Source organism: Peromyscus maniculatus, chromosome 3 (assembly GCF_049852395.1).
Source record: "Peromyscus maniculatus bairdii isolate BWxNUB_F1_BW_parent chromosome 3, HU_Pman_BW_mat_3.1, whole genome shotgun sequence".
In the NCBI taxonomy this organism is placed as follows: Eukaryota; Metazoa; Chordata; class Mammalia; order Rodentia; family Cricetidae; genus Peromyscus; species Peromyscus maniculatus.
Window position 1 is genome coordinate 4,327,236 of NC_134854.1, and position 17,638 is coordinate 4,344,873.

Below are 17,638 nucleotides of genomic sequence, written 5' to 3' on the forward strand. Positions count from 1 at the left end.
GGTTAAATTGTATAATAACAATGCCATGTAGAACATTTCTACCTTAGTGAACTCTAAATGTGTGGACTTTGAGAATATAGGATTGGAGCTGGAAAGAAGGCTCAACAATTACGATCTTTTGCTGCTCTTAAGGAGGACAGGAGTTTGGTTATTGGTATGTTTTATTGAAATGCTTGGACTGTAGAAGTCTCAGCGTGGCCCTTTTAACCAGTGTTTTTAATATTTTCATTTCACTAAGTATTTTTTATGAATGATTGACTGGCAATGAAAAAACGTTGTTTCCTAAATATGCAAATGCAACCTACAAGGTAACAAAACCACTTACAACTTCAGCTGCAGGGAACCCAATAGCCTTTTCTGGCCTCTTCAAACACCCCCACACCCCCACACCCCACCCCCCCCACAGAGAGAGAGAGAGAGAGAGAGAGAGAGAGAGAGAGAGAGAGAGAGAGAGAGAGAGAGAGAGAGAGAGACCTAAAAAAGTACAACAAAGGGTACAGAACACACATTCTTAAGATAGAATAGAGGGTGGGGGCTGGATGCACAGCTCAGTGGTAGAGTACATGCCAGGAATGAAGAGATGCTGAGTTCGATTCCTAGTACTAGTACTGTAGGAAACAAGCAACAAGAGCCATCCGTAGAGAATGTGGGGTATTGTGCTGTTATGCTAAAATAATCTGCTTCAGTGTTTTCTGCCCGGGAACTTTACTACATGAAGGAAGTGGTATTGCTTGTTACAAAATACATTCTTAATTTTAAGACCAATTAGCTTAAAGCTAAGAAAGATAGATTTTAGTTGCTGAATGTTGTACAATATTTTCTGCTCTGGAGAATTCTGTGCTCTCCCCATAGTGAAGTGACTTCATGTTTGCTATTACTTTGGTCTTTAGATGTTGATTGTTACCTTTCTAGTTCCAAAATGACATCAAAGACCAATCCAAGCAATATCATATATAAGCCATTTGTGGTCAGTATTCATTTAGATTAAAAAGATGCTGCCTTTTTTAATGCCAGTGTGTCTTATACTCCCTGTGAAAGTTTTGCATGGCTTTATTCCTTTATTCTTTTTGTTTTACACATTAAGAATTATTTATAGTCTGTTTATGTGTTTGTACCCTCAATTTACACATTTTTGAAGTTGCCAGACAACTCAGGCTTTGCTACTAAATATCTGTCACTTTTCCTTGCTAAATATGACCAAACTGAGAGGAGAAGGTAACTTCCTAATTGGGTTTTGATGAACCTATTTGAAAAATTAGTTCAAAATGATAAAAAAGTGATAGATACTGTCAGATATGCTGCAAATAAGTTGTAGAATCGGACATACCCTGAGTTTGAAAGTATGAAGGTACACAGCACATGAATTAACAAGTCTCCTTCATGCTACACGAAAGTCTTTGTTTTGTCATTTCACCTGTTATAAAGCCCCATTAAGGTGACAGATTTTCGTGGGATATTACAAAACAGAAAAAAATACATATAAATGATATAGAGATTTTATTATGTTCTAAGAATAATAGGTATATTCTCAGTGGATACTAAACTCTGTTTAATTTCCTTTGGATATTTTTTTTTGTAGATAATTTTCTTTTCTGTTCCTTCTCTTTTTCACTATTTGCTCACAAGGAACACTGCTGTGGGATAACTAATAGCCTTGATCCTGCCTCTCTCCTTGCATCCTTCCTCTAGGGTGTTGTCTGGGGAGTACAGTTGGGAAGAAAATCCAGGTGTGTCTTATTTTCCCTCAGCACTTTCTGCTGGGTAGAGAACAGTTTGCAGGGAGCAACCTATAGTCATGACAGCAGCCTGGGTTGTTTGTCCAACCACTCAATGAGATGTTACCCAAGCCTGGTAGTAGAAGTTTCCTTTGGTGACAAGAGATGACCTCTTAAGTCTCTGTCTCCCCTGTAGCTAGAGTTTTCCTGGTCCTGCCTGGCCCACAGTCAGGACAAATCTTTGTCACCCGCCAGTCCCACAGCCGCTCAGACCCAACCGAGTAAACACAGAGACTTATATTGCTTACAAACTGTATGGCCATGGCAGGCTTCTTGTTATCTAGTTCTTATATCTTAAATTAACCCATTTCTATAAATCTATACCTTGCCACATGGCTCGTTGCTTACCAGTATCTTACATGTTAATACTCATGGCAGCAGCCCTCGCTAGGAAAGGGAAATAAAATAGTTATGGATGGATGTTCTTATATCTCATGGCTCTGCTGACTCCCCATGGGAGGACTTACCTTCTTCTAGGAGGGAATTGGGGGTTGGGTTGGGGGAGGCTGGAGAGACAGGAGGAAGGAAGAAGGGGATCTGTAAAGTTTAAAAATTTAAAATTAAATATTTAGAAAAAAGAATTCTCTGTTTAGATCTGTACCGCATTTTTAAATTGGACTGTTTGGTTTGTTGATGTCTGGTTTCTTGAGTTCATTATATATTTTGGATATTAGCCCTCTATCTGATGTGTAGTTGATGGAAATCCTTTCCCATTCTGTAGGCTGCTGCTTTGTCCTAATGATGGTGTCCTTTGCCTTACAGAACTTTAGTGTTTCGTGAGGTTGTAGGGCATTTTCTTAATTAGTGATTGATAGAGGGGGGCCCAGATGATTGTAGGTCATGCCACTCCTGGGCTGGTAGTCCTGGGTTTAATAAGAAAGCAGGCTGAGCAGGCCATAAGAAGCAAGCAGGTAAGCGGCACTCCTCCATGGCTTCTGCATCAACCCCTCCTTCCAGGTTCCTGCTCAGATTGAGTTTCTATTTTGGCTTTCCTCAGTGGTCACTCAGTATTTGTAAGCCAAATAAGCACTTTCCTCCCCAAGTTTCATCATAGCAATAAAACCCCTCGCTAAGATATCTGCTGTTCTTGTAGGGATTGGGGCAGTGATTGGCTGTGGAGGGTAGACCCCCATGTTTGTGTTTGTCTGATGCATGTCAACCAGAGCATTATGGGTGAAGGCCATAAGTCTACTCTTTTTAACAGTCTTAGAGTTAGGTTGTCAGAGACAAACACAATAGCATAGTAGGTACCTTAATAAGATCAATAATGTCTCTATAGCAACATTTGTGAATAGCTGTACTGAGTATATAAGCTATAAAATGTATTTGTTTCACATCAAGATATCTCTTTCACACACACACACATACATCTTTAAACAAAGAGATTTGTTTTTATTTGTGTGTGTGTGTGTGTGTGTGTGTGTGTGTGTGTGTGAGAGAGAGAGAGAGAGAGAGAGAGAGAGAGAGAGAGAGAGAGGTGATGTGTGATATGTGTGCCTGTACCTGAAACAGCCAGAAGAGACTATCTCCTGGAGCTGGAGTTTGGGCACTGGTAAGAAATCTGGTGTCGGCGCTGGGAACTGAACTTAAGTCCTCTGCTTTTTATTGTTGTTTGTTGCTTTCATATTCTGTAGAAAGATTAGGTCATTTTAATTTGTATATCCTTCACCTCACATACTTACTGTTTATGGTGAGAACATATGACATGCACTCTTTCAGCAATTTCAAAATACAAAGTTTAGTCCCTCTGAGTTTACTAGAAACTTAACAGAAAAAATATTCTGGAGTTCATAGTAAACCATGTAAAAAAGGACCGTGGCCCTTGAGAATGAAATCTTGGAGAACAAAACATGTAATTACTATTTTTACTAGGGCCTTAGGGGGTGATTTGAAATTTTAATCATACCTAAGTAAAAACAGACAAGTTTTTTTTCTAATTATTATTGTCATTTTAATTTGGGGTTTTATATCAATGTACACAGTTCATTTTATAGTTGTACAATTTGTAGGGGATTTTCATTGTCTTGTGTTTTTATTTGCTTGCTTGGCTTTGGCTTTGGACTTTTAGGGAGGATTTGAGTCAGATGCCAGGGAGAAGCTTAACTGGGAAAGATAATAAGTTAAACAGTTTGTTTTATTTTCATTTTATTTTGCTTTGCTTCGATTCAGCTTGATTTTGTTCACATTAGGATCTAAACCAGGGCTAAACAAGTATTTTGGCACCAAGGATCCCTGTCTTCCCAGCTCAACCAAGTCGGGCATTGTTTTTTAGGCAGAACTATACACTCTAGACCTTATTCAAAAGAATCAGACTGTAGCTGGGTTTTAAAGAACGTTTTTGCTGTAATTTGTTGCTTTTAAACTGTAAGGCTCAGAAATCCCATGAGGATAGATTTGTTATAGTTCCACAGGTCCCATCTGGGGAAGGAGACTCCTCGAGGATGCAGGGATCTGTGGCCCCAACAACTCATGTAGATAGAGTCAGCCAAAGACTAGAAAGATGCTGAAATGCCTGTAAGCAACACAGGGTTCACATCTGAGATGCATGTAGAATTCCTGTACCTCAGTGTGAGGAGGCAAATGACCCCTGAACAAAGTGAACAAGGATCAGAATAAAAATTCAAAGAACAGCAAAGTGCAGGGCATTCATACCACACTGTGACAAATGGAATAAACTGAGTAGCTTACAGCAGCAGAAACACATTCTATTTAAATTCTGGGGGAGAAACCCGAAATCATGGCGTCAGGGAGATTCCATTCTCATGGTGAACTCTAGGCTTTTTCCAGACGTTGAGTTCTCTGGCTGTCTTGGCTTTAGTGGAAATTAGTAATATGTCTGCAAACCAAGGGCCCCCAGAGACTGCTGGCAACACCAGAAGCTGGGAGAGAATCAAGAAGACACTTCCTTGGAGTTTATAGTGGCAGCCAGCTCCGCCAACTTTGGACTTCCACCCTCTGTAACTGAAAGACATTGAATTCTCCTATCAAGCCATGTGTTCTGTGGCACTTTGTCACAGAAGCCCCAGGAAATGATTATCTAGCCAACACGTTAAGATTCACCAAGGTTGAGTAAAGAATATAGCTAGTATTTGTTGGAAAACTCCAACAGTAAGTTTAATGTAATGAATTAAGGGACTTAATTTTTTTTTTCCAAAAGATGGGATGGATATTAACTCAGCATCTAAAATGTTCTTGGTCAGAGTTCAGTGTAGAAAATAATTACCTACCTACCTGGACATAGTTCTTTTTAAAATTTTAATTGTGATAGGAGATATTCATTATTTTCATGCATTCTTTACAAAGCTTAGAATACTTTATCTCTAACTGGCCAACACTAGCTCTTTAACTACTAAAGAATGTTATGTAAACAGATGTCTAGTCCTCAAGAGTGGATATGTAAAAGTGTTAACTGGTATTTGTGTCAGCACAGAGACACCTTCAGAACTAAGATAAGAAAATTCCTTGAATACCTTGGAGTCATTATCATCTGGTAAAATAACTGAGTAACACTGATGTACACACAATGATGGTACTGGTGCTAGGGAACAGATGACATAATGGATGAGCTAGCCAGTGTTCTGTGTACTTGAAATGTTGTATTTTGTTTCATTGAATCTTCATAAATGTCCTAAAAATTTCGAGCTGTTATTACACTTGATGCACATAAAAGAAAACCAAGGCAGGTATCTTTAGGTAACCTGCAAGGATCACAGAGCTAGCGGAGATAAATAAAAGCAAAAGGCAAAACAAAAACAGGAAGAGTGAGTCTGGCTTAAGTATTAATGAGATGTGATACCCTCTATTCCTTGCAAGACTCAGGAAACTAATGGAGTGTGTGGTGGTATATGACTGGAATCCCAGTACTTGGAAGTTCCAAGCCAGCCTGGGCTATAAGAGACTTTGTATGGGAAGGAAAAAACAACTTAAGGAATTATTTATGAGATGGTAAATGAAACAAACCTTTATTGTTAAATACAAAATTTGAAATACTCCAAGAAACCTGAATGAAGGAACATTGGCTGTGGATCATTGGGTTGTTTTGTTTTCATTTATGTGATATGCAGCAGGCAAAAGTTCTATTGTTTTTATCTCTCTGAAACTAAATATTAAACTTTATGTCCCCTTTGAGATGTTGAAATCCTCACCAAAAGTAATTGAAACCGGAGATGATAGGGCAAGGGGCAAAGCCCATGAGAAGGGGGCATGTGCCTTTATGAAAGTGACCTAGGTACATTCCTCATTCCTTCTACCAAGTGAGGTCACAGTAGGAAGATGCTATCCATGAGCCAGAAAAGAACTCTTTAGACCCTAAGACTTCCTTTATATTTGGTTTGCCAGACTCCAGATCTGTATGAGTTAAGTTTTATTTGTAAACCACCAAGTCAGTGTTTTTCTGGCACTTTGAAACTTGGTGAGCATTTATCACATCAGAATGTCAGTCTCTTGAATAAGATATAGTCTTGACCTAGTCTTTGAAGCCCTGGGTACATGGAAAGATCATGAAGACAGGAATTGTTTTTCTTGATCACTGTTCTATTCCCAGCACCTAGACCTGTGTGTGTTAGAGTCTTATTAATAGCTTGAATGAATGAGTGAAAGAATCAGTTGTATAGGCATTTAACAGGGGTTTGCCTTTTGGATTATATAACAGAAAGGAATAGGAAATCATAGCAGTCATATGAATTGCAATATGTTAAAAAAAAGAAGTAAATGAATTGATATAGACCAGTTTGCTAAGCGCAGCAGGAATGCAAGGGAACATATTAAAACCTTTCAATTAGAGATAAAAAGCAAAACCTTTATAAGAAAGTAAAAAAGATAAACACTGTTTTTATATTTGTAAAAAAAAAACCGCAAGGAACTATGCAACTCATTTACTAAGAAAAGGTGTATAAAAATGAGGAAATAATTTATATTTCCAAAAGGATATGAGCAGTAATATTTAAACTGCGTACATATATTAACTGAGCATTGTGGGCCAGGCCTGTAGCACAGCACTGATGGGAACAGGAACATGGGAGTTCAAGGCCAGCCAGCCTTCAGTTGAAAGCCAGTAGGTGACACAAGACCCTGTGTCAAAACAGATAATCGAAATGTGTACATATATGTTACGTATTTTTGCTGTATCATGAATACAAATTTTAAAATATGTATTGGTGTGGATGCACAAAGAAAATTATGTGGAGATTGCTAAATTTGACTGAATTTTGGGGTAGGAGGAAATTCTAGGTTGAAGAAGTTTATAGCTCATATAAATGCTTTCTTTGTTACTGCTACTACAATATTTGAGCTTTTCTCAGGGTACTATTGTATAAGTATCCATAGTAAATGTGATATAGACTTCTCCTGATAATAACTTTGGGATTTATGACAATATATAGCTATGTGGACCTATATAAGTATCTGTGCCCATAGGTCTATTTCTGTATGTTTTATGACAAATTGGTATAGACAAATAAGTGTAATGAATGGATATATTCATAAAAACATTTAAGTTGCCGGGCGTTGGTGGCGCACGCCTTTAATCCCAGCACTCGGGAGGCAGAGCCAGGCGGATCTCTGTGAGTTCGAGGCCAGCCTGGGCTACCAAGTGAGCTCCAGGAAAGGCGCAAAGCTACACAGAGAAACCATGTCTCCAAAAAAAAAAACATTTAAGTATACATTTTCATCAGTAAAGGTGGATTGCTGTATATTAGAAATTCTTGGTACTGTGCATTTGTATGTTGGGTACCTATTTCAGAAACACAGCTAGGGAGGAATTTATTCTTGGATTTGACAGGGAAGATGTTAGACAGATGACCCCTAATCCTCTGATATTAAATAATCCCTTTTCTGGACAAGTGTCATCAGTGTAATTCTTAGCTGAGGGAAGAGTTGCCAAATGGTTGCCTCTTTTGTTTTTATAATTGGTGGTCATATAAAGCAAAGGTTGTAGAAGCTGCTGATTTATCTTAATGATTTGAAGAATAGAAACTTAGAAAGTCAAACGTGTCTGGATTCTTGAATAGCTTTTCTTGTGGTAGTAAGGGATGGGATGAAGAAAACAGAATCTTTTATAAATAAGACAATAACCCTACTATTCACAAGATGTTCTATAGGAAGCAAAAGTGCAGACAAATGCGTCAGCATGAGACAGAATGAGTGCAAGATTATCGTGTCACAGGCATAGGTTCTTTTGGCCAGACAGACTGAGATAGATAGATGGTGGCAGATGAGATCAATTTGATTAGGTGCGAAATAGAAAAGAAAGAAATGATATGGGGCCAGGGATGGTGAGAACCCAGTTACTGAGCATCTTCCAGCTAGCACTCTTCTTTATAAGTGGGTATGGCGTATGCCACCTGACACTCCCCATGACATCTAGAAGCAGGCATTAATTTCACACCCTACAGGAACGAACACTGAGAGTGTGGCCCTCTCTCATCCTGAAGGTAGCAGAGATGTAATTCCTATATAGTTGCCACACGGCCTTCTGGTTCAGTACAGTTTCTGTGAGTGTGTAGGTTCTATACTGTCCTCTTCCCTCATGCATCCTTCAAGGCATTGCATTGCCTAAAAATGAAAAATAGGATTTTTGATCTGTGACTTGAGAAAAAATATAAGGAATCTAAATGGGAAAATCCCCTCGATCTCTTCTGCTGCTATTCCAGACTGCTACAAGCTCCCTTGGAGTTCAGGCCCACTCAAAGAACTTAAATATTTTAGGAAGGCAGAGCTCATGAAGCGCTTCAGTGATTAATGGTGGCTTAGGAAGTTTGAGGACCCACTTTAGCTTCTAGACGATCTTAGGTGTGATGCAGCCCAGAATAGTACTCACCCATTCCATTAGGTCTTGGCACCACCAGATCTTAAAGAAGAGGAGAGACTGGATTATCAGGTGAATGGGAGAAGTTCTCTTGATAATTCAAAGGTTTCTGCTTGGGTATATTTACTTTTTTTTTTTTTTTTTTGTATGTTACCTATTTTTCACCCTTGAAATAAAGATTTAGTCTGAATGGATAATATGAGGATGATTTTGATCTAACTTCAAACAGAGATAATAACTTCATGTTTACTTTAGGTTACTCAATAACTCTTTAATGAAAAAAAATAGAGTGTTAAAATTTCTCCGATTACCTGCTAGGTGACATAATGTTTCTCCCGTTGACTTCCACACTGTCTTTCACTTTCTAGGTTAAATGTGAGGGAAATGTTTCCAATTTAATGTTAAAGTTACGTAGATCTGGAATTTAATTGACAGTGAAGAAAAAAATGTAACTTTTATTTAAGCTCATTAAAATATTAAGGCATTTTGCTATAATCTAAAGATTCATCTATCTGTTCATTCAAGCATGAATATAGAAATCAAGTTGTATAAGTATCAGATCTACAGAATTACATTATGGTTACATTACACATAGTGAAGCTATTATGAAGACTTAATTAGAAGTTTATTGTGTGGGAAATATTATAAGTCAGATCAAAACACAGAAGATTATTGGTTTAATTCATTATTTACTCATTACCTGTGATGGTGTAGATATGGTGCTAGAATCTTGGCCAGCTGAAGTGAGAATAAAATTATTCTCTGCTCTCCAAATTGTAATAAGATGGATAATCTTATAGTCATTCTATGTCACCCACCACTTTGTGGCTCTGGAAGAGGGAATGCATCTTATGGTTCAGGAGTCTATGTGGTTTGACTAGAAGTCCTCAGGATGTCAAGCCTTATTTGTGTCTCTGGTCATCTTTTTAAAAATTATTTATTTTTCTTTTTTGATATTATATTATACTAACATCATTTCCCCTTCCCTTTTCTCCTCTCTGGCCAAAATATATCTCTCTTTTACTTCAAATTCATGTCCGATGTTTTCATTAATTGTTTTAATGTACACATATGTAAATGTATGTACATATATATTCTTATGTATGGCCTGCTCAATCTGTATCATGTTACTTGTGTGTATGTTTTCAGGGTTGTCTATTTGGTTAGATAACCAGTTGGTGTGATCTGCCCTGAAGAAGACTATTTCTCCCCATCTCAGCATTCCTTAGTTGCCTTTAGTTCTTTGTGTAGAGTTGAGGTCTGGTTATCTTTGAGTCATTCAAGTAGCTCTGCTCTTCAACTTCCACATGCCTGCCCACCTGCAGATTAATGTCAAACACCCTCGGCTAGGAGAGTTGGACTTTTCTTGAGTATTTTAATTCACATCCTCTGCTCAAGATAGCCTTGTTCACTTCAAGGTAGCAGGAATTCTAGAGAGTGTGGAAAGAGTGCAAGGCCTCCCAAAGTTGAGGGATAAAGTTGACATACTGTCACTTCTGCTGAAGTCTTTTGGCCAGCCAGTTGCCATGGCACACAGATCTAAGGGGGCATTGAAACAAATGTCATCCTTTAATGGAAGAACTTCTAAGACAGACTACAGAGGTTAGTAAATGGAGCCATTTTATAATATGCCCTGCAGGGACAGACACAATAAGGTTTTCAGAATAGACAAAGCCTGTATAAAGTGCAGTAAGCTGATCATGTTGATAGGAGCACTGAAAATGCTAAGCTGATTTAACTGAAGAAGTAAAATTTTAAAAATTGATAGCATAAAATGAAGCTGGGTGGGAAGAAAGAAGAGTAGGCAGTGCAGAGACTCATATGTCTTCTCTAGAAGATATAGGAACACCTACTTGAGCTTTTCAATAAACAAGAACACCACTGTAAGTTTTATTACATTATTTCCTAAAGGAAAAAAAAAAGCAAAGTTAAGAGTAAGCAAAATCTGGTGGATAGAAAGGACCAAGAGAAAGGTTATAGCCAGGTTAAAGCAATGGGAAGTGTTCATCCCATGGGATAGAGTGACCATGGTTATGCCCTGCCCAAATAGATCCTTCTGAGGTAGGACAGTGTTAGATATTTGAGAAATATTGTAGGTTTTTCCTGTAGGCTGAAGATCTATGTTGTCTTAGGTTCTTGGTCCTTTTAGCACTGTCAAGGATGGGTTCCATCTCATGGAATGGGCCTTAAATCCACTCAAAAAGTACTACCTCACTCTTCTTGGCCCTTCTGCCTTCCCTGACCCCATGTGTGAACATGGAAACAATTGAGAAGCGCACATATGATTATGTCAACTGTATTCTGTGTTTAGCATATTTAGGACACACTGTCTTAGATTGAGGGTGGTTTAGGTTGTTTAAAACATGTTTCTTTTCTAATTATCACATGTATGTTTTATTGAACATATGAGTATAATGATTAACTTAATATAAGTTCCAGAAAAAAAGACTATATTGATATATGTAAGAATTATAAACTTGCAATCAAATGTAAAATGAAGTAAAATTTTATTGTAAAAAGAAATGTTTTGCTTTCGGAAAATTCTTTTGTTCCTTTTAGCAAGCCACTTTGAATCAGCATTCTGTTACCCTCAAATCCATTTATGATATTTTTCTTTAGAAACAAATAATAAAATTACCATTTCTTTATCTTACATGTGAAGTAAGTGTGCTTTATGAAACCTACAGAATTTTCATGATTCCTGGCCTGTGTACTATGACTTGTGGGTTACTTTGATGAAGTCTGTCCTATTTTCCCTATGTTGTAGAGATGCTGTTAAGTACAGAATGTACTTGGTTTCTTTTCTCTATCAGAGTTGGGATTTCTGGAGGCATGAGTAATGGTCAAAAATCAGTGAGAGCGGAGATGAGTTGATCCCATCCCTGTAACTCAATGACACTTAAAATATTTCTCAGTATTTCCCTAGAGTCTGACTGTTATAGAATACATAGACCCTCAGTTTCTTTGTAATTGTTTCTCACAATCATGCCTTCCAAAGGAAGAGGACTATGTTGAGTTTGTTACCTAAACAAAACCCTGTCTTCTGGTGGTACCTCGTGTGGAGTGCACATGGTGTTTGTTCTGGTTAGTGATCAAGTATCTCTTTGAGTATATCTCAGTGATTTAGATCCTGCAGCTACCACTTCTCTGAGTACTTGCCTTCTGCTCCCTGATTTTCTCCATTGGTAGCAGAGAACGGATAGCTTTACCTTCTCTCCATCCATGTATTCAGTCAGGAGTGGGCTTCTCCACAAGATAAACTGATTTATCTATGTCAATCATAATGACCAAACTCACTTCATGTATCCATTAAATATGAATTTGGAAAGTAGTTCTAGCCAGAGACATTAAGGGAAGGTTGATAAATATCTGGGGGATATCTTTTCCCTCTTTCTTGACGGGAAATATGAGAGTGGAAATGTTGCAATGTACCTCAGGGTGCTGTGTGCCTATGGATAATTGGAACAGTAGCCATCCTGGGATTTCATCAAGGGAACCAAGTTAACGGGGAGAGCCAACATCCTTTATGAGGCAGAATGGAAAGATGTAAAAAACAGGAACTTTTGGACTATTGGATCTTGCAACCCTAGTTGTATGTTCAGTTTCCCTTAATCTACCTGCAAGTTGTCAATAGAATAAAGAAGTTGAAACCTTCAGGTGCAGAAAGTCCATGTGTTGAATACATGTTTTAAAAGGACCAGATTACAGTGGCATCAGTTATCCATTCCCTCTTTCTGCCTCATTTAACTATGTCAGCCCCAGGGCAGAAGACTCTTTGCTCTAGTTCTGACAAAATGAATGCAATTGACAACCATCCCTTATGGGATAATAAGGAAGCTTAAAGAGAGCTGTTCTGCTTCTGTGCTAGGCAAAACTTGGGAAATGGAGGCACATTCTGAGAGTATCTTACTTTACAGATATATTGGTAATTACAAAAGCTTACTGTGCAGCAAGAGCTCAGAATTTGTCTCTCAGGGATAAGGGACTTTGGAGGTAGTGCCTCTCTCCTAAGATTGTACCTTTATTACAGGCTTTCCTAACCTTATTTGTGACTTTTTGAGCTAGGAATATCTAAGTCTAAAAGGCCACTCTCAGCATTTTATGAGGTTTAGTTGCATCTTTGGCTTTTAGCCACAATATGACAGGCACATTTCCCAGTTGTGATAATAAAAAAAAGTCTCTAAAAATAGAAAATACCCCTCAGAAGGCAAAATGACATCTGCTTCAGAGAGCCATTGTTAGATGTGGGGAGCATTTTGTACTAGGATTGTGACAAGAGAAGGGATATTTTAACCACCATGACCTTAACCACTTCATGTTATAGCAAGAGAAAGTCAATGAACTTATAGATTTATATAAATTGTTCCTTTCAACCAAACAAGGAAACTCTTGAATTTATGGTCTTAGCCATACATGTTTTGCTATGTAAATGTTTCACCCTTCCAAATTCAGCAAAAGTTTGGGATGTGGTGGAACAAAATGCGCTTGAAAGACAGAAGCAGGAGGATTAGAAAAAGGTTGTTTTTTACTGCATATCAAGTTTGAGTAAATCTTGAATAACCTATCTAAAAACAATAAACAAATAAAGCCATTGAAATGTAAAAGCCATGTCAGAATCAGATTGTTTTAAATCGCCTGGAAGGATGGCTCAGTGGGTAAGAGCACTGGCTGCTGCTCTCCTAGAAGATGCAGGTTCGATTCCCAGCATCCACATAACAGCTCACAATGGTCTGTAACTCCAGTCTGATGCCTTCTTCTGCCCCCGCCCACAGACACTGCACACACAGACAAAAAAAAATAAATATTCTGAATTAAATTACCTTCCAAAACAATCACCAATTCAAAAAGTACCTGCTAAGTAACATCAAACTTCTTAACTGGTTCTCACTTTTTCACTTTTAACAGAATCAAACAGTAGTTCACACTCTGAACATGGAAAATTCCACCTGTGAAGACAGTTCAGATTCAAACTGAATCACACATAAATAAAATTGTAAGAATTGAAAATTTGATCAATATCCATCTTGCAAACAAATATTAACTAGTGTTGTTGCTCAGTAAGTACAAAGGATACTTTTGTCAAAAACATACACTCTCTTGACACACTTGAATTTTCAGTAGCAGAGCCCAGTCTGTGCATGAGCCTCATAAGCAAACAAGGTCTTTTATTTCTGTGTCCTCAAATCTTTGCAGCCCACCAGTCAAAAAGGCTGTCCTATAGTGGGGTGATAAATGATTGAATGAGTATTGTCAACTTAATTATCTATCTATGTGCAAAGATTTCAGGCAAGGATTCAAAGTAAAAGCAAAGGGTTTGAAAGATGTTTAAATCATCCTCAAGACACATCCTAGGACACAACTCAGAGTTCTCAGGATAGCATGTGTGCCACCAAACACACCAATTACCCTTTGCCTTTCCTCTTTCACTGTCTCCTCATGAGTCTGCATTCCTTCAGATCCTTGAACTTACTATGTGGCTTTCCATCATAGAGCACAAAGCTATGCTTTCCTCTATCTCTAGTTTTGTTACTTTGCTTTGGGAATTTGGATTTATTTTTGCATGTATCAGACTATCAGTTTCTTAGACAAGTTTATCTTGAGCCTCTAAAAGTGGTCCCCATTCCATGTTACCTTTTTCTCTATACTTGGGGCTTTCTGTTCAAAGTTCTTGTAGTTACTCATATCTGCATTTATTTGTTTCCAATCTACTCTCATTAGATAATAGTAAGATCATGTTTTTCTTTTCAGTATCTTTTCATTTTTAGTATTTGCTTAGCACATAGTAGGTATTTTAGCAACAGACTCAATGAACAAAAATGTGTTTGCCTTGTGGGATGAGTCTATATCAGAAAAAAAAAACACATTATTTTCTTTTTCATTCCAGTGCTAAATCTTTGGGTTTGGTGTTAGCATTTAATGCCAGACAAGTGTGGGGTGATTTACTCCTATTGTCCAGAGTAACCAGCTAGAGAGTGTAGAAGCATAGTGAGAACTGACACCTGAGCAGAAGCATTCATTAATGTGAATGAATAGTTTGTGAAAGGTTTTAAGATATCTTTCAGTATATCCATATATAAAAACAAAACTCAAGTTGTATTCTTTTCAATGCTTACCATTTTTATTCAGTAATTTTGAGTGTGTTCAAAGTGGTATGTATGTACATATATGTGTATATATAATGATGATATGTAATCTCATTCATATATTAATACATAAACACATATGTGTGAATGCATACCTCTTGACTTATTGCTTTGTAGCTCTTTTAACCAATGGGATTTCAGTATGCATTGCATTAATATAAACTCCTGGATTGGCTTAACTACCTCTGATGTCACAATTTACCCATTAGGAAGTCATAAGTTTCTTGAAATCACCTTGAACTAATAACATCTCTTGAATTTTCATTATAAGAAAGATAAAGTACCAAGAGGGAAAATGCTGGAAGGAGCAAGATGTCTTCCATCCAGGGAGACTTTCTTCATTTCTGTGCTTCAGTGATCTGCTCTTGACAACTCAGCCTAGCTCCTGTACCTCCTTTTACAGCAGATGTTCTTTCATTTTTCATGCCTGTCAGTTAGTGGAGGAATGAACCCACTTGGACTGACTCCTTCAGTCTCCAGGTCTGTTTCATCTCGACTGTTGAGGCTTAGCATCTTTCTACTACTTAGCCTCCCTGCCTCCAAAGGAAAAGCAATATGGACGGCTCATCTGAATATAACGTTCCAGGTGGGAAACCGGATCATATCAGAGCTAGGAGAGAGTGGAGTGTTTGGGAATCATTCTCCTCTGGAAAGGGTGTCTGGTGCCGTGGTACTTCCCGAAGGATGGAATCAGAATGCGTGTAACCCCCTGACCAACTTCAGCAGGCCTGATCAGGCAGACTCTTGGCTGGCCCTCATTGAACGAGGAGGCTGTACTTTTACTCATAAAATCAATGTGGCAGCAGAGAAGGGAGCAAATGGGGTGATCATCTATAACTACCCAGGTACAGGCAACAAGGTGTTTCCCATGTCTCACAAGGGAACAGAGAATATAGTTGCAGTGATGATAGGCAACCTCAAAGGCATGGAACTTTTGCACTTGGTCCAGAAAGGTGTCTATGTGACAATCATCATTGAAGTGGGGAGAATGCACATGCCCTGGCTGAGCCACTATGTTATGTCTTTGTTCACCTTCCTGGCAGCCACAGTTGCTTACCTTTTCCTATATTGTGCCTGGAGACCCCGAGTTCCCAGTTCTTCTATCAGGAGGCAAAGACAGACAAAGGCCGATGTGAAGAAAGCTATTGGTCAGCTGCCACTCCGAGTGCTCAAAGAAGGGGATAAGGAGCTAGACCCAAATGAAGACAGCTGTGTTGTTTGTTTTGATATATACAAAACCCACGATGTAATACGTATTTTAACTTGCAAACATTTTTTCCACAAGACGTGTATTGACCCCTGGCTTTTAGCCCATAGGACATGCCCCATGTGCAAGTGTGACATTCTAAAACCTTAAGAAGCCCAAGATCTTTCCACAGATTAAAATTAGATGAACTCTCTCACTGCACCGTACACACAGAAAACTTGACCCTTGGTTCCACTATCCAGCCACAGAAGATGAAATTTATGTGCTGTGAAAATAAAACTCCATATCATGCCCATTAAATGTTGTCTTTTTGATCAGTTTGTTAAATGTTGTGTTTCTCCAAATAAGGAAATAGGTACATGTTGAAGAATAATACTTATCCTGATCTTCAGATTGCTGGGCTTATGCCATTGATGTAGTGGGAGAATTGCTGGGCTACTGTTTTAAGTTTCCTTTTTAACAGATTTATTTGGGGGCTTTGTTTTAATACTTCACCTAACAGTTTACATCCTAGCTTCACTAAATCCTAAAGGTATAGAATTAGATTTGGATTTAAATTGCCATGGTTAATTAGTTTTATTAATACCCAGGAAATCTGGTTTCCAAAGCTATGGGTTGAATGGGTTCTTCATTCTAATTATTTTAGAGGATAGGATGTGTTGTATACATAAAAGTTTTAAAGTATTTTAGGCATCATTTAGAGCAGTACTGCAAAAGTTGACCTGCTTGCTGGAGATCTTTAAATCCTAGCATAGTGAAACAGCCATGGTGACTTGAGTTTCTTCTAAAAGTATCTCTTAGGGGCTGCCGTTGGCTTCTCAAACGGTAGTGAGCATCTGTATGGCCTTGGACCACAGAGCAGAGCTAAACATTTTGTTCATTTTCCATCCAATACTATATCTGACTCATTTTTCAACCTCATTTCTGGTGAGTGGATAAACGCCTATGTAGTGCTAAAAAGCTGAAAGATGAGGGTTTGTGGTTTTGGTGAAAGTCTCTCTTACCTTTTAGTGTTCAATGTAGATAGCATGTGGTAGGGTCTTTACAAGTCTACATACTGCTTACTTCTCCTTTCCCAAGGAGCTGTTTGGAAATGAGTCAGTAATTGCTTCTACAAGAGAAAATCCAACCATTGTGGACTAAAAGTTCCACACTAATAGTCTTTCTGATTTATGCTTCTCATTTGAACATTTTAATTGATTAATTTTGTTAATTGACAGTTTCAAACATATAGACAGTGTATTCTGATTAATCTATCCCAGACACCCTTATCTCCTCCTCATCCTATCAGTCTGCACCCCTCATCACTACTAGTCCCTTCTAAGTTATGACCCATACAGTTTAGCCAGGCCTGTCTGGTTGAATGCTGGATAAGAACCACTCACTTCAGTCTGGTTCAGTCATCAGTGGGTTTACAACTGAAGGCAGTGTTTCCCCTTCCCTCTGAGTCCATCAGTAAGAAAAAGTTCTGTACTGGGGAATAGAATCTTTTGGTCTCCTCCAACTATGCCTGACTGTTGATGTGACCATTCTTGTGTAGATTCAGTAGTGACATCCACACAACCTCTGTGAGCTCATCATTGTCATGTTCAAGAGATATAGTATTTTGAGGTCTTTCTCCCAGTCTTCCAGCTTTTATGTTCTTTTTGCCTCCTCTTCTAGACTGGCATAAATGCCTTGTTCAAGGATGGACACTGAATTCAACACT

The 17,638-nt window shown here is 38.3% G+C and overlaps 2 protein-coding genes and 1 long non-coding RNA gene across 13 annotated transcripts in view; 2 read left to right on the top strand and 1 right to left on the bottom strand.

The window, feature by feature from the left end:
* Nucleotides 1–17,638, top strand: part of Cadps2 (calcium dependent secretion activator 2) — a 544,863-nt gene that overhangs the window by 162,922 nt on the left and 364,303 nt on the right. The window lies entirely within an intron of this gene.
* Nucleotides 904–16,230, top strand: Rnf148 (ring finger protein 148). Its single transcript, XM_076566151.1, has 2 exons — nt 904–6,156; nt 14,995–16,230. Exon 2 carries the CDS (start codon nt 15,130–15,132, stop codon nt 16,078–16,080), a length of 951 nt encoding a protein of 316 aa, XP_076422266.1. The 5' UTR covers nt 904–6,156; nt 14,995–15,129; the 3' UTR covers nt 16,081–16,230.
* On the bottom strand, nt 6,634–13,973 carry LOC121827879 (uncharacterized). 2 transcript variants are annotated; one of them, XR_013049664.1, is made up of 4 exons: nt 13,432–13,973; nt 10,434–10,485; nt 8,892–8,997; nt 6,634–8,327 (listed from the first exon to the last, which is right to left on the bottom strand). It is a non-coding gene; the product is annotated as an uncharacterized LOC121827879 (long non-coding RNA). The 2 variants fall into 2 exon arrangements; XR_013049665.1 differs by having other exon boundaries at nt 9,900–13,972.

Excerpts from the sequence above, each read along its gene's own strand:
- Rnf148 (XM_076566151.1), top strand. The coding sequence starts at position 15,130 with ATGTTCTTTCATTTTTCATGCCTGTCAGTTAGTGGAGGAATGAACCCA.